The 24,107-nt window shown below is 45.2% G+C and overlaps 1 protein-coding gene across 1 annotated transcript in view; it reads right to left on the bottom strand.

Moving 5' to 3' along the window:
- The window catches only part of LOC119441695 (hemicentin-2), a 271,115-nt gene that overhangs the window by 114,099 nt on the left and 132,909 nt on the right, over positions 1-24,107 (bottom strand). Inside the window, exon 3 of the mRNA XM_037706292.2 lies at positions 22,929-23,103. Coding sequence (XP_037562220.1) covers positions 22,929-23,103 — 175 coding nt within the window. The remainder of the gene's footprint in view (positions 1-22,928; positions 23,104-24,107) is intronic.

The raw sequence follows: 24,107 nt of genomic DNA, 5'->3' as shown, positions 1-24,107 counted from the left end.
ATGCACGGATATATGCATCGTGCTTACATAGCCAAATGGACAACCACTTGAGTGACAAACTGTAGAGCAAAGGTAATTACATATGCAAGGCACAAATACATATGCAAGGAACCGCAAACAAATTTGCGAGAACCTACTGACAGTTGTTCAATATAGCAGTAAGTCTGGTATCGTACACTAAATTCTCTCAGACGGTGTTCGGTCGTCACACCTTTTTTGTCGTTGAACAGCTTGGCTAATCTTAGCTAGGACACCCTATATACCGTTGATGGTTTCATGGCAAATCAGAGCTGTGTTAATCCCCAAGGTGGGGGAAAGTTCATGAAAGGGCGATAATTGCCTCAGTTGCTGCACAATGGTCCATGGTTCTGCACTTAGACAAGGTGATTTTTTCTTTAACTGCCAAGCTTTCTTTCTACGAAAGCAGTAGGGCTTACCCCCTCCCCTCAGCTGCGTGCTACTTTCAGGCAGATGCCAATTGTACACTTTCATTGTTCTTCAATATTTTAGCTCGAACTCTCCTTGCCATTCTCAGCAACGACTTCATGGGTTTGTATTTTCGTCTTTTCCTTTATAGGCAAGTGCTACGGAGGTATCGCTACACTGTATTCACTATGTATTGTTGTAATTAACGTCGCAAGACACTTCTTCGTGAGGTATCGCAAGAGAAGTGCAATGGCGTTTTTACTCTAAGCTCATGCACCGGCATTTGAGGCTTTTCTTCATCCGATTAAGCGTCAATAAAGAATAATTTTCCGATGCACTTTCCTGTCGGTAGCTTCATTAGGTGGAAGCAAAATTGTTGTATTATTATTAGATATAAAGGTAGTTATTGTGCAAGTGCAATATATTGTCACGCTTTCATTCATTGTCACAAGTGCACTGGTGTCTTGGTTTTTGCTGGTGATCTTCTTTGACCAGGTTATCATTGTTTTCAAGTTATCGCACAGCGCAAGGCACGCTCACTTTAATCCGGAATTACCTTAATCTCGTAACCTATTTTACAGAGGAAGAGCGTTGCCTAACAAAACCGCGCACGCGGCGCGAATATTACTGCATATTTTGGAATATTCGCGAGCAGCGATTAATCTCGAATGTAAGGCGGAATAGCAATAAATAACAGACAAACTTGATCCACGACGACCGATAATTCTGCTTGCAATAACTTTCATAACTCTGATAACTGTGTCTTTGTGGCTCAAGCGTTCATATTTCTAGGTACGAGTTCACCACAATAATATATATCACTCTCGCACTTTTGCTACTTGTTTCCTCAGCGTCACTACAACATGACAATATATTAATAAATTTGTTTTAGAAGCTTAGGGAGCTACAAAAATAGGTAGCTGCTGCATGTATAATGTTGAAAGATTGGCGTTTTGTTACGCACTCGGATTACTGATAAAGTTGAGATAAGTCAAAACATGTTTCAGAGGAGCCATGGTGGATATTGAAAAAGAAAATAAAAACGGATTACATGCGCTTCGATTGTAAATAACCACCAACTTATTGGTGAACTCAAGTTTCCTTTGGAGAAACAAAAAGCATTTATTTTCAATATACTTTTCCGGCAGAATAGCCCTTCAGGTTCTGCAGAGTTTGATCAAATCGGTTTCGTTCCTTAACCTAATTCACAGTTTCATAAACGTACATGTGGCGCGCAACATGCAAAACAATATTGCAAACTTGAAACGCGGCAAAAACCACCTTACACCCTACGACTCGAACTGCGCCTCCCTGCAACTGCTCTAACAGCGCAAAACTTTCGCCAAGAAATAACGCAAAATCCGATGGTATAGACTTTCCTCACTATTCACACTGACAAAGTATACTACTTATATTGAAAATTACTGCAACGAAAACGCCTATATACCAGGATATTGCTGTGAATACTACCTAAACTGAGTTAAGTTACAAAAAGTTAATTTCTTGAAACCACGTGAGTTTCGAGGCAACAATCTCCATTTCCTACTAGACAGTTTCCTGTAACCTCTGTTTCCTTTCACAGATGCTAATGTAATTCAACTTTCAGCGTCTTTTCGCGTCCTCCTGTAAAGCCGACGCTATACCATACCGAAATCTGTGCCCCAGGGCTTCTCAAACTACCCTGTCGATTTGCGTGCTTGTTCGCATTCGCTTCTATAAAGATAGCTACACTAACCAACTAAAGATATCTACACTAACCAACTCATACTTAAGTACCATCGTCATGCACCAGTGGAACTGCAATCACGATTTCTTAGCATGTTGAGCTAGATATCTGCATCCGAGGAACTAACTGGCTACCTTCCCTTCCACCTTCCAATGCACGAGGCAATCAATTTTTTCCTGCTTATAAAGCTTCGGCTTCGAACACACGAATACGGTGGGTTCTACCTGTGAGTAGAGGCAATCTCGCCATAGTTTCTCTTAGGAACATTTACCAGGCATATCTGCCAAGTAATCTACTGCTTCCCCGAATGGGGCTTCGGGGCAATTATTTGCTAACTTCTCACATATCTCTAGCCTGGTGTATATGCAACCGTGTTTCGGGGCCCCGATAAATGTCATAATAAATAAAACAACCTATCTGTTTGTTCTTTCTCTCTGCGACATAAGCCTTTGCTAAATTGCGAGCTTCGATTATATTTGCGACAGTGCTATTTATGGTATTACAGTTTGGTTCCTCCGAAGGGTTTAGGATTGAGCGCTGGTCGATATTTGCGGACCAGTCACAGGACTAGCGAATGGCGTGCGTAAGGCTCCCCCAGCGTCCACGCAATCTTAGGTACAGGTCTCTATAAAGAGACAGATGGCGACCGCCATTAACTATTGATGTTTCCAAGTGCAGGCCTAGTTCTTCAGCACGTCCTTCACTTCGCAGTAGTTGCACTGCTCGCTAATTACTACCCACGGAGCTTTTAGTGCAATACCGCATTTGTACCGGCAGCCAGGCAGCTTCCCTGCATATGCTCTTTTCTGTAATTCTTGGGCGCATAGAATGTGATTTCTTTTGTGAACGGTTGTTATACGTAGTGTTCGCGCCACTTCGTAAGTACGCGCGACTTGGTAAGTCACTGGCATCGCACATTCGGTGTGGTTCCATTGACTACCTTGTATTGAACCACCTGCATGTCATATAGGTGCTTCCTATAGCGTAGCCACGCGAAACGTTGACCTACAAAAAGAAGTTACACGTGCTATCACATGAATTCATTGGTATAATTAAAATCTAATTTCATTATAATTACATGAAATGCTCGATATGGTAGCCTGTCTGGTCACCTGTCATGCTATTCCGGGTGATGTATGATAAATAGGGCTACGCAGTTATTATATAAACACAAATACACCGAATACTTCATCAGAGACATGCACGCAATAAAGCTATTAAGTAACATTCGCAACACACGGGTGATGCTCCCTCGCGGGCCCTTAATGTGCCGCAGCTGCAAGCGCGAGTGGTGATACAAGTGTAACAGAGCCTGTAGAGGTTGTCTAGCGGCAGTACTCACATAGATAATCTTGTAAGGCCTCAGGAACATTACACACAGAGCACGTTGGTGAGGTTGTACGCTGAATTTCGAAATTTTAGCATAACTTTGAGATATACTTAGCGTTGGCACTTGTTCGTGTCACCTTGTTGTCCATATCTTGTTGCTCAAGTGTCTAATCAAGCAAAGAAATCACCCAGACAACATTCGATGTTCTGAGGACGCCATCAAACGGCAAAAACGTCCTAGCACATTTTGCGATGTCTTTAGGACGTACACTGGTGACGACATCCGCTGGACCAACCAAGAAACGTCCTATCAGGTACTTTCGGAGGACAATGAAATGTCCTGAAAGCACCCTTGCAAGGAAGTACGCAAGACGATCACACATCCAAGTATGATTGGTCACAAGCGTTATTTAGCAAGCAAAGATGCGTTATGAAAGAAGTTAAACTCAACGTCTTTTTGTAGTTATATGCTTTTTGTAGCTATCTGAGTCACACCGTGCCAATTATTTGCCGAAAGTATTCTTTCTGCTTGCGTAAATGGTCTGTGTAACCAAGTTCCAAGAAAAGATGGCTGTGGCTTAGCTCAGCTAACCCTGAATATGCAAAGCGAAAACTTGGTTTAGCCTGGTAAAGTCTTGGTTTCGCTTGGTTAATCTTTGATTCAGCTGTAGTTATTATACTTAGGGATACTCTCATCGTTAAGCCAGATATAAATTATAAGCCGACAAGTCCAAGCCTAATGCGAGCCGAACAGTTCGCTCTTCCGCAGTCGCCGACGCTAGCTTCGCACGCTTGGCATTCCGAAGCCTCTCCAGTGAAGCAATTCGCCGGGCGATATCCATGGAGGGCGTAGGTGAGAAGCCGCTTGCCGACGACGGCTCAAAGCCTCCCGCTCCCGCGCAACGCTACGCTCAGAGAAGACGCGGCATTCCTTTTAGCCAGACGCGCGGCGAGTCACGCGGTCACGCGGCGACCCAGCTGCGGAGCGTGCATGCGTCAAGCCGGCGGCAGGCGAGTCACGTGATACGTTGCCAAGGCTACGGCGCAGCTGCGGTCAAATGAAGGTCAAATTGCTGGCGACGGCGAAACTCGGCTTGACTTGTTTAGCAAAGCTTTCGCTTAAAAAAAAGAAACGCACGGCCATTAGCAGTAAATTTAACACTGCCTTGTCTTTTTGTATCATTGATTAAAGTGGGCATAGTTCACTTTATTTGGGCTACCGCTGCAGTGCAAAAGAAGAAAGTAGTCGTGTCACAGACCCCAGTGAGCCAGGCGCAGACGCCGGACTAAATTCCACAGCCGACTTACCAGCTTCCGAAAATAATCCCACGAAAGCAAGGACAATTAGTAATAGGCCCTCTGGTGCACCAGCCAACGCTGGTTGTGGTCTAAAGACCGAGTCAGAGCCCAGAGTTGTCAAAACACAACAAAATATATTCTTCACACAAAGCAGTTACATACTCACGTGCAGACTTAGGCTACACCCAACACAATACAATTCAGATGGGTATTCACAAAACACAGGAAATTAATTAACGACAAGCACTAAGAGTCCAACACGTAAAGTACAAAATGAATAGGAACACTATATATATATATATATATATATATATATAGAGAGAGAGAGAGAGAGAAACTTTATTTGGCTGGAAAATATTTTATGTATAGCGGTGGTCGGAGCCCCTCAGTCCAGGGCCCCACTGGCCTCTGCCGCCTGCCTGACCTGGCTAATTTAGGACTTTTGTCCTGCCAAGTTGGAACGGGCGAGCTGTGCCTCCTACTGCTCTATTGAGATATTATTAGTTGGCCTATGAGGGTGCTTAGTACACTCCCAGGTCACATGTATTAGTGTAGATATGCCACCGCACCAAGGGCACGTGGCCCTATAGCGGGTGGGATACATGGCATTTAGCAGTCCAATCGTATTCACCGTGCTGGTCTTGCAGTCAGACGATCTCGGCGCAGCTCGGGGCAATTCTCGAAGAAGGAACTTATTCCAGAAATGCAGACGCTCGATGAACTCGTCGACTAGCTTGCCGGGAAATCCCCTTCCGCAGACGGTCAGTCTTCACGTTACATCTCTTTACCAGAGCGGTCTGGTCTGAGCTGATTCTTCTGATCCTCGCACGCCGTTTTTATATCCTCCGCCGGGGTTCTCGAACCTTCCTATCAGAGTCGTGCTCTCGTAGCATGGCCGATGCCTGGGAATCTTCTAGTCTTTTCTCGCACCTTCGACCGCCGCTGTCGGAGCGTCGTCGAGGGGGTGGTGAATCATCCTGTTGGCGCGCGCTCCCGCTGTAGTAATCTCTCTCTCGACTCGCCGGGTAAAAGGGTGCCTTGGCGTCCGCTCTCTCTCTCTGGTTACCGTCGCCTCGACGTCTAGACTCCGTTGGTCGCGTCGGCTGTTTGGAGCGTATGCACTCTCCACCTCTGTTGAAGCTGCCGCGGGGCCGGCGTGTTCTTTCTCTGGTTTGCGTGACACGTCGCGCGCTTGGATTACGCGCTCTTTTGTGACAAGTCGGCTATAACATTTTACCGACCCGTCACAGCTAGTCTTGGATACAAAAGGATGGAAAGTTGGACTAGTTGGTACGGTGACAGATTTCTACTTTATAGCGCGAAGGGACACAAACGAAGACTAGAAGCATGCAGGGCGAGCGCTAACTCTCCACTAAATATTTATTGAAACGATTAACATATATAAGTGATTACAAAAACCATAGGCAAAGCAACATCACATGATATAAAGAATATCAGTAAACAGATAAACATATCAGAAAGTAGGGAAGCCATAGAAACTAATTAAACGTGCGTCCATCCCAAGTATTGCTCTTTCTTGTTTAGTTTTCATGGCTTCCTTGCTTTCTGATATCGTGCGTCCATCCTACGGTGTAAGATATATAATCTTTAGGTCCGGGGACACTTCTCAGCTTCCTTGCTAGACGCGATTCACCAGATAAAGTAGCAAGGACACCCGCCTATCGGGGCGGGGACACCAGCGGATACCTATCGGCGGAACGACGCAACTTCAGTTAGAACGCAGGCGAGAGCTTGCGGAGACAAGGAACGCGCTCATGCCCTCTCCCCGGTGACCTACTTTCGCGTGTTACTCAGCCATTTCGGATTTCTCGCGAATCGCCGGTTGCTATACCAATGGGAGATTAAACCAATAAAAATTTTCTGTGTTGAAGCTTGCGTCGTACTGCCGATGGCGTCGTACTGTCACCGGGCCGATCGGAGCACTCCCTTGCTACTTTATCTGGTCGATCGCGTCTGGCTAGTGTCTTCACCTAAATAGTATATATATTACACCGTGGTCCATCCAAAGGAGTGCCCCTTCTTGTTTAGTTTTTATGAACTCCCTCCTTTCTGATATGTTTGTTTGTTTACTGATATTCTTTAGACCATGTGATATGTTTCTTTGCTTAGGTTTTTTGCGATCGCTTACATATATTGATTGTTTCAATAAACCTATAGTTGAGAGTTGGTGCTCGTCCTGTTTGCTTCTAGTCTTCACCTGTGTCTATTCGCGCTATAAACTAGAAGTAGTATAGCCAAGCCAAGTCAAGCTACTGTCGAAATCGAGATTTCAGCAATCAGTGAAGGCATGAGAGAAGGTGCAAGATCTCTTTTTTTTCTTTGTGTATTAGACATGAGGGCAAGGCCCCTATATGCGCCAGCGGGATTCCTGTTGATGAGCGCTTCAGATTGCTGACAGGTGAACTCTATTTTGACAGTTCGCGGAGGGGTGTTCTGCGCAAAACCACGTTGACAATGCGATGACATCAAGTAAAGTTGATTTTCAGCTCAGAAAACGCGCATGCTTGAGCGATTGGACGGCACAAACCCTGAAGTGTGACAGAAGGGTTAGCTTTGCACTCAGTAAAGATCTCCTGTCTCCGTTCCCGATCCCCGCTCGCCTTACTTACCTCACGCGCAGGCCTGCCTTGCATTCCGCTGCCTCATCATGCCGCTGTTTTTAACCGTTGTGCGCTTGTTGGTTTATGTAATGCCGCCTTTGTTGGTGTCCGTGATCACAATGATTGACTGGCTGAGATTTTTTTCTTTGTGTACTCGATCTCTGTCTAACTGCATTTTTGCTGAGTACAGATTCAACCCTTTCATACTGCCAGTCGCGGCTTGCGCTTTGCTTCCGCTGATCATGTGTTTCGCAATATTTCCACTATGGGCTCCTCAGCGGCTTAGTAGTATGAATGGCGCAATAACACAGCTGGATTTCGATCAAACCAGAATACCTGCCTACCTTTGACGAAAAAAGGATTGTAAAAATGCCCCAGATTTCACAAACCGAGCGGAGCGGCATGCATTTTTTCTCAGTGTGTTCTCTAAGCACACACTTTTTGTGGGATACTTGTGCATTCTATTAGTGACGATTTATCAATAGACGCAGTAAACATGAAGAAAAGAACTTGGCACATTAAGGACTGAACGGCAACACGTGTATTGTTCTTATACCACATTCATTTTCAGCGACCTTGTTATAGCCAATTTCGCATGCTTTAGAAGCTGGTCGGAATAAACTTGCTCCAAGCAAGTCATCATCGTCAGCAGCAGTCTATATTTATGCCCACGGCAGGACGAATGGCTCTCCCTGCGATCTCCACTTACCCCTGTCTTGCGCTAGCTGATTCCATTTTCTACTTGCAAATTTCCTAATTTCAGCACCCCACCGAGTTTTCTGCCGTCCTCGGCTGCGAGAAAGCATAATTTAGTTACGAGGAACTCAAACACAAACCCCTTTTCCAGCATTTCTACCATACCAACACCGGCGCGCTCGGGTAGTTTACTGGCGAAAATGCTATCCAGATGGCGCTTGCATCCTCGGCAGGTCAAATTGTGACTTGGCCTGTCTAATGCGTTTTGGACACGCGCGTGCGTCGGGGCAATAGCAAGCAATTATTAAAACAATAAAAAAGGTGCTAGGGCCTTCACATTTAACCCCTTAAGGTACATGGACATATGTGTCCCCGAATTTTAACCATGTCTCGATAAATACGTTTTGCCCCTAGAAACCAGCTGAGGGCAATTTATCGAACTAAACAGCTTCCATTAACGAAATATATAATTTTGGTTGATAAATCTATGACAAAACACTGACGAGGCGTGGGTGGCAGTCGCGCCTCAAAGGTGCGCTTCACCACCACCGCATTAGGTACATGTTTTGGAGATTTTTCAAACCAATAAAGGAATAGAACGTGTGGAATATAAAGCGTCTTTATCAAGGGTTTGTGACAAACCAAGATTTTTGATAATAAGCGAGTGTAAACTACTTTTTTTAGCGATAAAGAGGTGTTGGGAACATATGTGTCCCAGTGTACCGTGATGGAATTATGGATGCCATTTGGCGGCGTTCGCTTGAGGGCGGCACTTTCATGTTCCAATAGCCGCTTGAAATGAATAAACTTGTATACGTTTTACCTTTACGTGTAGCCTGGTTTATTTTATATGCAAGCTTTTATTTTCCGGAATTATGGCAGAAAAAAACAATGGAAATTCCTAATATCGGAAGAAAACATTCTCTAAGATTTTGTTTCATGACAACGATCATGAGTCTGTTTTACAGCTTGACGTAGAATATGTTGACAACGTTAGTGCAGCATCGACGCAATACACCCAGAAAAGCCATAACATTCAAAGCCACCGATAAAGCGAATAAGGGAAGGTCAGCAAAAGATCTTGCAATTACTCCTCTCAAAATTACCTGTTCCATCAAAGGGTCATTGAATAGAAGAGTACGTGCAAAACGGCGAGTCACAGCTGATTCCGGTGTGAAACAAAAGGAAATAAAGTGTATTCCAGCGTGCAAGCAACCAGAGGATCTTATAAAACTAAAAATGTTTACTGGTATGAAGTTGGGAAAACTTCAAAAAAAATGCTTGTGAAACAAAGCACTCGTTATGCCGAGAAAATGCGAACGGTAGAAGAAATAAAGAGCTTTCTAGTTGTTATCCTTTTGATGAGGAATCATGCCCTGCCAGCTCAAAGAAGTTAACCTACGATGTGGACTGTAAGTCAAAAATTAAATACTACCCCGTGTGTTCAAGGAACTACAACTACCTACCAAACCTATACTACCAAAAACTACAAGCTGACGAGCCCACTATGCCCGCTCTGACCTCCCTGCAGTTCTGCCAAGCAGTTGCATGGCTTCCTAGGGAAATTTTTTGAGCCGAGACCGAAGCACAAGTCCTGGAAAGATATGCAAACGCATAAGAATGTGTGCAAGGCCAGGCACCCCTGCACACTAAATTAAAAAAGCTCCCGCTCGAAAAATGTGCACGGATTGCTCCAACTGAACGCATGCAATCCCCACATTTCCCTGCTGCAGCATTTGCAATTTCACTTGTGCTTTCCTACCGCGAGGAATTGCTTCATTGAGTCTTACGGTAGAAGCAGCTAAGAAGCCCACGTAATTGTGCGGTTCCCTTAAGGTACATAGGGACACATATGTCCCATAGTGTAACTTATAAGCTATCAGAAATATACTTTTTAAAAGTGCTTCAATGTTGTTTGAAAGCCCAAAATAAAGAAAAAAATACAATACATCGATAATTTCGCGGCTTATTCGCTTATGTACCTGAGGGGGTTAATATAAGACGACTTATATTGCCCCTGGAAGAACGTCTTCCCAGCAAAGCATTTCTGTTTAAAAGTGAAGCCGACTTTGAGAGGATCGGTGTAAGCTTGGTTTTTGTAAGCTGGCTTTCCCGCGTTCGGTGTTGCAGTGAATCCCACTGAAAGAAAAATGCGGTGCGAACGGGGCCCGGTAACGCTATCGCGTTCCACTCATAAAGGTAAAGCTTAAGCGTCCACTAATTTTTTTTTCGTTGATTATGCCTATTCTTACTGTGTTTTGCCCATCTAGATAGAAAATATACATTTTTTTATTTATTTGTGTCGTTATTACAGGGTTTACAAGGTGCAATGCGTCTGCGTCTTGTTAGCGCAAGTTAGAAAATGTGCACCCGTGGTGATTGATTATCAAGGACACGGTTAGAGAAGCGCCGCCTGCAAGGCATTTGAACCTGTAATATTGCAAATATTTTAGTCACACTATTATCAAAAGAGCGCTTATTCGTGTGAAAGTGCACAAATGTAATGCCCAAATTTGGCGCTACATATAGAAACCAACACCATCGCAGTGGCCAGATGTACCTAATGAGAAGATTATTGGTGCAAATAACAATTGCACGCCTTTGATGAGATTGTCCCTATGATTGTCCCAAGTTCATAACTATTCCACTATATAGAAAACAAAATTCTTCGACCCTGGTCACAGCCGGCGTCAGCTCCAGTTGCTCTAAAAAAGATAGCACTTTTTTGTTTTTCCTTTGATTTTAAACATTTATTCCTAATAAAGAACAACTGTAGTTGTCAGTTGCCTTCCTCGTGCTGGGGCAGACAGGCTTCCTTCCCATATTAATAAGGCGAAAGCCTTAGGTGTCTATATTGGCGGTGCTCTTGGAGCTCCCTTGGCGAAACTGCACCGTGACGAAAGGTGGCCGACGCCGCAAAAATGCCCGGATTGAAGTCACATTTCTCAGGGAGGTTCCTGCAAACAACGTAAATTAGTGGCTTTGAAAGGAACAGTTGGACCATTTCGGTCTGGGTGAGAATCGAATACGGCCCTCCGGAGTGTGAGACGAGCACTCTTCCCTGAAGCCACGATTGCTCTATGGTTCCGGCTTACGAAAAGTGTATCTAGTGCGTGCGTACGCACGTCACGTCGCAGCCAACTCGCTGACTACAGGTGTGGCACAGGGCGTGCCCTAACATGCCGCACCTTGGGTACTATACGTTAACTGTTCATATGCGGTATTCAGGAGGTCGCCTTAGTGTCACACGTGTACTTTTTATTGCGGCTCTTTATGTGTTGCAAGAAGTCTAGCCCCAATTGTATAACTCAATAATTTGCCAATATGTCTTACAAAGAAGTCAAACCCCGATTGTATAACTTCATGTACTACCAAGTGTGCAGCACGCTTTCGCCTTCTTATGTTACAAGAAGAATTTAACACCTGCCGAAGTTTTTTCTCTTCTCCTTATCCTATCTGCCCTTACACCGTCCATTAGTGCAGAGCAGCCAACCAGACAGTTAGTTTGCATAACCTCTGAGCCTTTCATCCAATATTTGCTCTCTCGTTATCGATCGATCTCCCATTGGCAGTCCTGTGTGTACATAAATGGATTGTTCCCTACAACAACAAAACTCGGTAAACTCTTCTTTTCGCTCTCAAATATTTATTTTCGGCTTTAAGAAACTACGTATACTAGTGAGTTCGTAATCGATATTAAATTGCAAGCTACGGTTATTGCCTTGTCAAGGTAATTTTAAATTAAGTCTTCTCGGTTGCGTATTTTTTCCCCTTTCAATTCATTTGAGATTTAAAGTGTGCGAGTACACTGACTACAACATCCGACTTTCGCGACCATTCCTATCTGCCAGCTTTACAGAAGTGTAGCACGCAATGTTACTGGGTCAAAAAAAAGTACTTTTTGAGCAACGAGTGTACGTGTTTTGATGTTAATGTTGGGATGAGTATTTATTTGTTTTGTTCCGTAAGAATGTGATCATATGCTGTACTTATTCTCCATCTCGTAACAGTCTTTTTTTTTCTATCTGCTGTAGCATTTGGTGCTACCAGTACTTAAGGTGTGTGTCACATAATAATCTTCACTTCATATGCTGTAACATTTTGTACTGCATATGTTCTGCTTACGTTACTATACGACTCGTTTTTTTGGTCGCAACAGCCTAATGGTCTGCTAGATGCTCGGGCTTTCCATAAATGTGACTCGAAAGAAACCTACGCGCTTTCTATGCGCTTTGTTAAACGCAAATGAAAAAAGGCACATTAAAGCACATATCGTCAATTCCACACTGCAATTTATGTGTCACTTCGTTAGCAGTTATGTATAGCCAGGGGGTGGCGCATCGGCCACATGTCCTGTCCCCCCCCCCCCCCGAGAATAGGAAGGAAGGGAAATACGTGCAGAAACTCCTCTCGGAGTTGTCTAATTATGCGTAAGCATTGTGCCACTTGCTCATCTCCACGCTGTCCGATGTCTTTATCAATGTTACGAAATTTGATCCGACCAGTATACACCCTTATCAACCTTTATCAGTCGTTATCAACCTTATCGGACTATATCAGATCCTAAACAACCCTTATGGGTTGTTATCAACCTTATAGAACTTGATACGAGCCTTATCAATCCTACCAGTTGGTATCAACCTTATCGCAATTGGCCCCTATCAACCCTTAGCTCTCCTGGTCAACCTTATCAGACATGGCCCGACCCTTATCAACTATTATCAGTCCTTATCAATCTTATCAGACTTGATCCGACCTTCATCAACCCTTATCGGTGCTTATTAACCTTATCAGAATTGCTTCGACCATTTTAGTCCCTTATCGCAATTTAGCACCTTATCCATTAGCGTCGAATCGTTATCAAGTGTGATGAAACCCATATAACCCCTCTTCCCTCCTCATAATCATTATTACCTCATTGACTCCCTATCTGTCTGTACTGCGCGACGCGAAGCGCATGAGGCTTCTGAGATCGGTGGCAATTCGGTCGGTGAAGGAACGCCCCAACCGAACGCGCATCCGCGATCACCTAAGCGTACCATGTGGCGTGTTTGACATTAAATTTTAGCAAACTCGAAATTTTCCTCACGTCTGCAATGCTCCAAGTCGGCTCTACATGTGGTCCTAGAGATTGTTTTTATTCCACTATCACTACGTCTTTCAACAAATCCTTCATAGAAAATGTTCTCTTTTGACATTCGTTTGTACCGCCGGTACAACACATTCATATGAAGCTCACAAGGATGGCTTGGTGGGCTACTTGGTAAAGCTTTTTAAGGTAAGCCTTCCTGTTGGCGTCAGCTGTCTTGGAAATGGAACTTTACAATTTTATGGGATTCCACATGAGCAAAAGTCTGTGAACATTTGCCATTTCATTGTAGAAAACGATGCTCAAGACACGGACTAGAAGGAAGAAGACAGGACGAGCGCTTTCTTATAGTCCGTGTCTTTAGCACTGTCTTCTAACATGGATGCACACCAATGTGCTCGCCTTGACAGCCTCATTCATTTTCGATTTCAATATATTATTAAACCAAGGCAATCAATACATTTTTAAGTGATTGCACAAGATCACATAACAAGATATCCAATTCGGCTTGGTTGACAAGTTCGTTTGATTTCAAGCATGGACCGAAGTTAGTCTGCTTCGCCTATTTCTCCATTTTGGCTGCGGATTGGCCACTGCTACTCTGCTTTAATGTGAACTTGTCTTGCATAATGAAGCTCTTTTCTTCATAATAGGGCACACGAATGCTTCCACACATTCAAAGGTGCGTCAACATCGCACGATTTACGCTTACACTATTTAGGCTGCTAATATGATGTACACGGTCGACCACATCTAAGGTGAACACCTAATTAGTATTCAAGCCGGTAAGACTACAGCGTTTATTCTACTTCACGAGCGAAATTTTCGTTATACGATGTGTAATCATGGTGTCGATAAACACAATAATGATTTTTCCAATTATGTACTGCACATCAGCTTCTATGATGTCTTAAAGGAATACTACTGAGGTGTTCACCTTAGATTTAGTCGACCCTGTACACTAAAAACACATATAAGATTAACCTTGCGAACCGTTGCGAATGTAGCATCTTCAATTGCTTTGTTGCTTCAAGAGCTGGTATGGGAGATTTATTTGCTCTCATTTCTTGCTTTTGATTTGTTCGACTTTGTTGCTCTTCAGCTGCCACTTCTCCTCCGCCCTTATTCGCTATCCCTCTAAAAGCAGCATCACGTATCACTGCATTTCGCTTTCCAGACGACGAAAGCAATTTTACGCAACGCTTTCAGGGGCCCTCGGAGCTGAGCTTCGCGTAAAGCGCTGCGATCGTAGATAGGTCACGTACGGCTCGCTTCCTTATTAGGCAGTTCCAGCCTGATAACCAAATGCAAATTTCGTTTTTGCTCACAAAATCCCACGCAAAATGCACAGGGAAGCAGTAATAGAGGATAGATTCCGAAGGAAACCTGCGCTCAGTGCCGCATTCCTCACTGCAGAAGCTGTTTAAATATGCTTTCTTTTTCTCATAAATCAAACGTCAACAATCTTTATTGCACCGCTGGGCAAAATATTGGAATGCAGAAACGTCTCGCATCTCAAACTACGAGGAACTCCTAAATATACGCGGCAGCTAGCGTTCCATGCAGGATGTTAAGTGCCCTCTCGGAACGCCCACCAAAGTTAATAAGTGATCTTCACGTCCGGGAAAACGATGCCTTAGCACTTCGATACCTTCGCACTTCGTGACATGAGATGAAACGAGTACTTAAAAAAAAGATTCAACGAAGTTTGTCTCGTGGCATCGCGAACGATGCTGGGAGTGCGCACCAGCACGGGACTCTTACGGTTGACGCGTTTGCCTCGAAGCTGGTTGATTACAGGTTGATAGATGCCTCGCTTGTTATCGAGCGCCTCTTAGAAGACTACAGGTCGCGACATGCTATAGCTGGCTAGACTCGCGCCTTGTATATGCAAGAACGACGCGTTTTCTGCGCCCCGTTACAAGGAGGAAGCAAGTAGCACAAGGGTTGGCGGACTCAATTTAAGCTCGCATGGGTTGATGAATGCGCCCGTGCCAACGTCGCAAAAAAAGAAAAGCAGCTCAGAAAAAGAAGGACTGGCCATCTTCAAGCCTCGACACAACGCAAGGAGAGAGAGTACGCGAATAAGTGAGAGGGAATATAAAAAATTAAAGAAAAACACACCGGCAGGCAACAATGCAAAAAGAAAACAAAGAGATTGAAAAGAAAGAAAAAAAATGTAATCTATACCAGAACTGCAAAGGGGAGCTTTAAAGGAAGTCTTAAAGGAACACCCTTCTGTATACCCATTGCTAGTTTTGAACGAAACCCGTTCGAGAACACCACGTATATAAGGGGAGCTCTGAGTTGGGTTAGAGTACGGTGCTTCTTCTCACGTTGTGTTCGCTTCTTGGAGGTGCTTCGCCTTCTTTCTTTCGGGCTGGCAGCCAACCTTCGCAAGCGGTCTCAGCGAACGTCTCTCGCCAGACCCCCGTCGCTTCAAAGTGACCCATTCGTCTTCCACGCCCGAGCTGAAACGAACTCTCACGTCTCCTGGGTGCTCCTCGGGCGGCTTCAGCGCGCGGGGAAAAAAAAGGAGTGGATTTGAAGAGGCGAGCACAGGCGTTTGAAGCGCAGGGACTAAAAGAAGGGTATATAAGGAGCCGAGAATCGGCCCACGCCGAGAAATCGCCGAACGAATGGCGCTTAGAAATTTGATTTCGAGCTATAGTTGTTTCTCGCGAGATATAGGAGCAAATCTTTCGGGGAATGGCGGAAGCGATACCTCACGCAAAAAATGCGATAGCAGGTAGAACTCGTTAGTCGGTATAGCTTATAGGAAATACGGTTATGAGTTACTTTTTTCAACCCGACAGACTCCGGGGTCTTAACATAAATACGTTCACAGAGGTGCAAGATAAAGTTATTTGAAAGTACTATTACTTAATACCAAAACATGTGACTTGTCGTTATCATCATCATCAGCCTTTATTTATGTTCCCTGCTGGACGAAGGCACTGTCCCTGCGATCTCCAATTACCCCTGTCTTGCGCAAGCTGTTTCCAACTTGCGCCTGCAAATTTCCTAACTTCATCAGCACATCTAGATTTCTGCCATTCTCGACTGCGCTTCCCTTCTCTTGGTATCCATTCTGTAACTCTAATGGTCTTGTGGTAACTTGTGGTTATTGATTTGGCCAAATGCAATTTAATCCACGTGGGATTATGAGAAGTCAATCTACATTTCTGCGGCTTTGTTGTGAAGACAATGATGCAACTCCTGAACTACTGTCACGTATACTTTCCACGAGCGCTGCTGCAACGTGAATGCAGAGTTCTGTATTCTGAAATGCTACCTTCCTGCGAACAAGTGGACCGTTTTCTTAAGATCTTGAATTGGGATTCACGCACATATACGCTGACACGCACACACACACACACACACACACATGCAAACAGAAAAGAGCCACACATGATTTCAGGGGGACTCAGTGGAATGTACTTTCTCTACTTTATTCTAGTTCAAAGCCTTTTAAGCATCCGCAAACGACAGCGTTTCCACGTTGATAGAGTTGAGTGTGAGCACCCTCAAGAGCGTCGTTGTCCATGTCCGCAATTTCTAACCAAGCGTTGTAGCTCAAGGGTCCATTAGCACGTCTCTCCATCTCTGCACCCACTATCCTTTTTATTGCGGTGGCCCGGAACTCATTGCATATATGTTAATAACACCCTCCGATCATGAATAAGATTTAACAGCTGTATTTGTGCCTTGGCAGCTGGTTCGTTCTTTCCGACATCACTGTCCCGCAAGTTTGAAACATGCTGGCAACGGTGAAATCGCAGCTGACAAATGTAGCAACGCAACGCTTGTTCTATAAGCGCAGCAGAGATATCGGCATATGCTGGTCGGTGTGGTCTACGAGAACAAATAGCTGGCTTTTTTTCACCATATTATAATTGTAGAGCAAAACTACATGTTTTGGAATATCGAAAGTGGTAGCCACCGTTAAAGTTTTGTATTATTTATCGAAATTTTTATCAATCCTAAGCGGGCCACTCTTAAAGCAACATCAAACCTTCGAATAAAATAAGCCAAGTTCAGTGATTCATTCGGCTCTGAACTCATTCACTTTGAAATGTAAACTTATCACAGCGGACTTCGCCATATTGTTAGCTCACTTTCTCTTCAAGTAAGGGTGTTCGAAAACTTTCGGATGCGCACAAGGTCGCCTCCGACACCAAGCGCAGACACCACCATCCTCTCAGTCTCTGTGGTGAACCAAACACCGCACGTATGGCTAAGCGCGAACATTATGCAATATCTGAGTGGGAATATTGCTTCCGCCTCACAACAGCACATGGCCGGAGGTCCATAAGTTTTATCCGGACTGGACGTGGTGGTCTTTCGCCACATGGTTAGGGTGGTTCGAAGGATCACCTAACCATGACAGCAATGGCTAGACGACGATGGCGAAATGGAAATGGAGGGAGGGACACAGGAAACCGAATTTGTAGCAATCACCTGCTGTAATAGTAAACAAATAGCTTTCGGAAGCGTAAATCAGATGCCGAAAACAGAATTCTACTGTTGCGATTCCGCCTACCATAATCTGACTAATTGAAAAACTTGTAATACCTCACTAGAGAATGCTTTTCGCAACGGTCCGTATTAAGTGGATTTGTAGTCGGCATCTTCCAGCTTCTCACCCCTCGACTTCCTCGCTCTCTACTTGCTTTCACAGGGTTTAACTTGCAGCGTAGCTGCTCATTATGATGAGAAGTGTGCATTGGTTTCTGACTTTCACAGATAACAATATAGAGGAAGTGAATAAATGAAACAACGGAGACCACCATGTTTACACTCGCATGCTCTCCTAGGGTTTCAACAATGAGCAGCCCTGTCGAAAGACGGTACGGGCTCCCGACACCCGTAGCCCATTCATGATCTCTTAGTTCGAGGGTCCGATAAATAAAATAAAGGATCGGATTGGTCAATTGAAACCGCAACAGCGGACGCGATTTTTCGATTACCTAGACCCCCGGAAACCATGGGCACATGCAGAACAGTGAGATTTCTACGTTTAGTCCTCGAACAACGCTTTACGCTTCAGAGCACTATGGCTCTTCTAACACTGACAGCATATCGATGCAGCGGAAGACTTCTTTTCAAAGATTACGGGCAAATGTAGGTGCATTGGTTACCTTGATTGTAATTACGGTCTGCAATCAGGGTATTCGTACATACACCAGACTCTCACTGCTGAAGAGCTCGATGCGGCTGCTTGCCTATGCAATCTACCATACTCGTCTCCTGTACCAGATAGTATGTCGATGCACACCATGTAGCACCTTGCTGGGGAACGGGTAATGCGCTGCTCTCGATCGTTTGCTAAAAACTCGCTATTGAAAATTTGGTTGTGCTTCTCTGACCAAAAAGAAGCTTATGGCACTGTTGCTTACGAAGCCATAGTTGATGCTTTTTAATTGGTAGAACTTGGCGATCGACTATATTGCTGGACCCGCACTTCCTACAGTGTCATGTTTTTCATTGCGTACAGGGAACATCGTCAAATCTCTTAGCACTATGCCCGCCGCGGTTACCTAGAACGTGGTGTCTGTAGCTCGACACACTTTCAACCATGTGCACATCCATCACGCAGGAAGCGTATACTAAGTACCTGCGAGTTATCAATTTATGCCAGATGCTTGCGCTTCTGCGATAAAGGCAACCAGAAGCACCCGAATGTTTTTTTTTTCTTTTTTTTTCTTTTTTTACAGCGAAGCTGTTTAAGCGAGCCGTTATTTGTGGTGCGTAGCCGTGGTAGCCACGGCAACCCGAAAAGAAGGAGGAGGAGACCGCGTGCGCATGCATGCACGCGGTCTCCTCCTCGCCACCTCCCTGCCTCTCACACGGAGCTATCGTGCAAATTGTGAATTCACGGCCTGGCTACCGCTGACGGTCAAGGGCTGTGTAATCGCTCGAACTTCACCCTCTTTTCTTTCTCTTTTCTTTCTTCTTTACATCCCCCGCCCCTTCCCCAAGGCGCTGAGTCGCGCTCCCTAAAGGGCTACCGGAAGTAGCGTCTCTTCTTCTTCACAAGCACAATCTCTCCCTCTCTTCTCTCCGCTGCGCGCTTAGCCGGGAGAAAAAAAATGACAGGCCTGCGCAGCGAACGCAGCAGAGTCACAGCGTAAGATAGGCGAGCGTTTCGACAGTACTACCTAATAATTTGAGTGAATGCGTCAGGAATGCGCTTGGGACGCCGTCGCGCCTGCAAGCCGACGCGTTTCATCGCCGATGGCTAGCGCCGTTCGGTCTAGCCAAGCGGCCGACAATGCAACTACGGCTGTCACATTCGCTCCCATTGCAACGCGCCCGACGCGGCCTGCTTGGGACGCCGTCGCGCGTGCCAGCCGACGTGTTCCATCGCCGATGGCTAGCGCCGTTCGGCCCAGCCAAGCAAGCACTTGCCTGGCTCAGTGGTAGAGTATCCGCCTCCCACGCAGCGTGCCTGGGTTCGATCCTGGCGGAGAGCGGCTACTTTTAAAGACGATAGTCTTTCTTTTAAAGACGATAGTCTTTCTTGGGGAACTTAAACGCTGAAAATTTGGTCTGTCTGTCACCCGATTGAGCCCCCCGGCCAAAGTTGGACCACTTGCTTACCGTCCACACTACTTAAACTGGTACGGCTGTTCATACTTGTGAACGTTATCGATCACAAAGTAAATATTACGCATATCTGAGGCGCAACATCACTAGGTAAGTATTAGGAGGTGTGTTCCTTTAATAGAAAATACATAGATACGTAACTCTAAAGACCCTAGTTTCTTAAGCTGCGCTGAAAATGCCATGCTATGCGCGCCGACGAACGACGTTCCCCGACTGCGCGCCGACGAGCGCCCTCTGCCATGGAGGAAGGAAACCCTCTGCACAAGCTCATGTTTCCCGATGTATTGCTAGATGGCGTCCATGTCTCACGCAGCGCCTCCTCAATTTTATCAATGCCAGCCAGATGCGGCCGATTCAACATAAAGGAAGCGCTGTCTGAGGCAGGGCAAAACATAAATGGCCGCTTGATGAAATAATGCGGTAAAATGAAATCTGTTCAAACAAACCTCCATTGCATTTATCATGCCAGGACGGAAATGGTACGAGAACAGCATCACGGGTGGCCGCGGATCAGACCAGCACTCATGTAGTACGGCCGGCAGAAGACTATCGTCTTTCGACGACATTTGCAGCGAAGCACGCAGATACGCGGCAATTTTTTCCGCATGCGATAGCGGCTACGGTGCGGCGGCGGCGGCATCAGCGCGACCCGAAACGGCTATTGGAATGAGCCCATAACAGCTTACGCTGTAAAAAGGCGCAAGCTAGCACTAGGCCGCGCAAAGCTCGAGACACAGCGAAGCTGGCCAATTGAAACCGAGCGGCTAGCCTCTAACGCGTTCGGCGTCTGCAAGCAGCAGCGTTCTTGGCACTCTGCCAACCTTGGTTAGCCTGCCTGCGTTTGTGGCATGCCAGGAACGCTGTCGATCGTAGGCGCCGACGAGTCCAGCGCTAGTCACGCGAAATGTCGCGAAAGGGAAGGTACCGCCGAAAATGACCGCTCGAGAATACCTTCCTACATGCGTAGTTAAGTTAAATCAAGTGAAGACCTAGTTGCAACCAAGTTCATACCTAGCAGTAGAAGCCTGTAAGCTTGGGCCCAAGCTTTGCGCGAGCGAGTGCAACTTTGCCTGATTTTTTTTTTCTTTTTCTTTTTGCTCGTATTCACAACAATCTTGTAGAAACCCTATATCTACTAATGTGCCAGTAGACTCCCCATCTCTTCGCTTTCTGCGTTCTTCTTTCAATTCTTCATCCTTTAATGCTCGTGCTGGGTAGCAAACCGGAATTCCGTCTGGTTAACGCCTTTCCATGTCTATATACATATATGTACGCCAGAATTATTCGTAAAAGAAAATTACAGCTGTTCTTTATGTTCGACATAATATTATCAATGACGGCCAGCCAACGGCGAATGAAGAACTTGGGAATTCTGCCCCACGTTCGGTTCGCGGAATGTGTTAAGCCTGCAGAAATTATTCATCGAATGCAAGCGCCGTATGGCGACAGTTGTTTATCGCCAAGCAAAAAGTGCGAATGGATAGAGCGTTTCAAACAGGGAAGAACTTCTTCATGTCACCAGGAAAGATCGGACAGGCCATTGACGACTGGGGATAATTTGAAAGTCGTTGAGGACATGGTGATGGGAAATAGACGAATCACAGTGGACAAAATCAGCAATACTCTACATATCAGTCATGGTTCAGCGTATTCCACCTTACTCGAGAGGCTAAATTTTCGAAAATTGTTTGCAAGGTCGGTCCCGAAAGAATTGTCAGCGCAGCATAAGGCACAAAGGTTGGTCATCTCTCGTTAACATTTGGCCCGTGATCGTCGCGAGGGAGAAGGCTTTTTACAGCAAATTGTTACACTAGATGAAACTTAGGCACATCATCACGAACCGGAAAGTAAGGCTGCGAGCATCACCAGAAGTTAAGAAATGTTAACATTCGCCTTCAGCTGGTAACATCATGCTAACACTAATCTGGGACATGGTAGGTGTGGTAGGCTGGTAGCCGTTCATTTCACCCCAAGAGGCGAAACTGTGAACAATGAGAACTATTGTGATGTGTTGCAAACTAAACTGAATCCTGCTATCTGATCCAAACGTCGTGGAAAACTGCGAAAAGGTGTCATCCTGAAGCAAGATAACGCTCGGCCACATTCTGCCAAAGAGATGGCCGAAACAATAAAGAAGTTCAGATTTGATTTGCTGGAACACCCGCGATACAGTCCAGACTTGGCTCCAAGTGATTTTCATGTTGGACCTTTGAAGGAAGCGCTCTGGGGAAAATTTGCAACCACTGCAGAAGTCATTGATGCGGTGCAAAATTGGTTACAGGTACATCTGAAAAACCTTTCGCCGACTGAATAAAAAAAAAACTGTGAAACATTGGGCAAAGTGCGTTAAAGTGCAGGCAGGTTATGAAGAAAAATAACATATTTTTCAGTTTTCTATCACTAGAATAAATGCCCTTTGTCTCAAAAAGTCCCTTTGCGCTTTGGCTTTTGGCTTCCCCTCGTATAATATATATATATATATATATATATATATATACATATGTGTGTGTGTGTGTGTGTGTGTGTTCGGGAATTATATCCGGCAACTAGTGCCACCCTGATAATTCGAGTATAAATTGTAGCTAATAATTCCCGATCCTGTATTAATATATAGGAACGGGAATTAATTTCACGCAACCAGTGCCATCCGTATAATTCGATACAAGTGAATCCGCCTTTGTAAATTGCAATATGGGCCATAAGGTAATTAGTTCAAAACTTAATTACTTAATTTTTATTCATTAGTGGATCATGCATTTCAATGTTTTGCGCAAGTAATGTCCGCCTCTTCGAGTAGACCAGCTCACCAACTAGAATTGTGCTATCGGCCACAGGTGAACTTCAAACATTCTTGCAAGTGTTCGCTTACACACCCGGTATACATACAGTGAAACTTACACCGTCGGTTGCACCTCGCTCCTCAAAAAGGCAGGACGTGTTTCGGGTGAGCTCCTGAACACTTGGCAATGTGGAGAACGTGGCTCAAATCTTTGATCTGGGACCTCGAAGAGGTTCAACGTAATTCCAACGCATGTCTCTCGCATTTACCGGTAAATCGCCATTGAAACTCTGTTTGATGTACAAAATGGCAACGTGTGTTGGTGGCCGCAGATACACGACGTTTTGCCCTTACCGACGACCTGTAGGCGCACGCTGGCGTTGCGGCCGGTGCCGTCCCGGAAAGTGACGACACAGACGTACTCGCCGGTGTCCTCGTACCGCAGTCCCGTCACCTTCAGCGAGAACGGGTAGCCCACCATGTGGAAGTAGGCCCTGCCCTGCCACTCGGGACGCGCCCAGCGGACCACCTGCACGTCGGGAAAGAAGTGGATCTGGTTAAGCACAAATACCGCCTCTCCTATAGCATAATATACATGAGCGAAAGAACCAGTCAGCATTGTTCACTCTGTTTGTGACAAACAAAAAGATCGAGGCTCTCCCATCCCCTAACTCTTCGCGTTTGTCTCTGGTATTATATACTTCGTGTTCTTTTCCAGAACCTATAGCCTGTGCACTTCCACTCTGCCGACTACCACCAGTGCAATACACGCACTTACACTCTGCCGACTACCACCAGTGCAATACACGCGCTTCTCAGTATTCTCAGCGCATTGGCAATGTCGCTTTTACTCTATTTTCCGTTCTCTTCCATTCCACCCTTGACGCGCTGCTTCCGCGTGTTCGTTGTAGCAGCAAGGAACGGGCGGTAGCACTTGTGCAACCGTGGCTTATTCACTGGAAAGCGGTTAGCGGAGTCTCGAAAGGACAATAATTTGATTGTCATGCCAACCAGTCGAGCATCCACTCTCATTTTTTTTTCTTAACTTAGAGAACCGTGTTTTGCAGAACTCATTAATTCTGTGCAAGAACTTGGCGGCCGAAATCTTGTCAACGCCGCATTCGTGCTTTAGACTTAAGGGGCTTTCCTCGACGGGCGGATTTTTCGCAGAATATCTTCCGCAGTGAAGTGCTGCTGACTATGGCCGAAAGTTTGTTTATAAGACTAATATCTACGTTAGCATTATAAGACGTTAGATTTTCTGCATAGATGCAAGGTTATAGGTTTGGTGGCGGTCGGAGGTTTAGAAAGTTCTGATTATGCATTCGAGTCATTATAGATATTATAGAAAGGGAAGAAAACACAGGGATATGATAATCGTCGTCAACATGATTTGTTTATTCTTATGTCCACTGCAGGAGGAAGGCATTTCCGGAGTCCCCCACTACGGCGTGCCTCATAATCAGATCGTGGTTTCGGCACGTAAAACCCCATAATTTTTGAAGGCCTCTCCTAGCGATCTCTAATTATCCC

This window comes from Dermacentor silvarum, chromosome 2, assembly GCF_013339745.2.
Source record: "Dermacentor silvarum isolate Dsil-2018 chromosome 2, BIME_Dsil_1.4, whole genome shotgun sequence".
NCBI classification, from domain to species: Eukaryota; Metazoa; Arthropoda; class Arachnida; order Ixodida; family Ixodidae; genus Dermacentor; species Dermacentor silvarum.
This window is presented reverse-complemented; position numbering and strand designations above follow the sequence as displayed.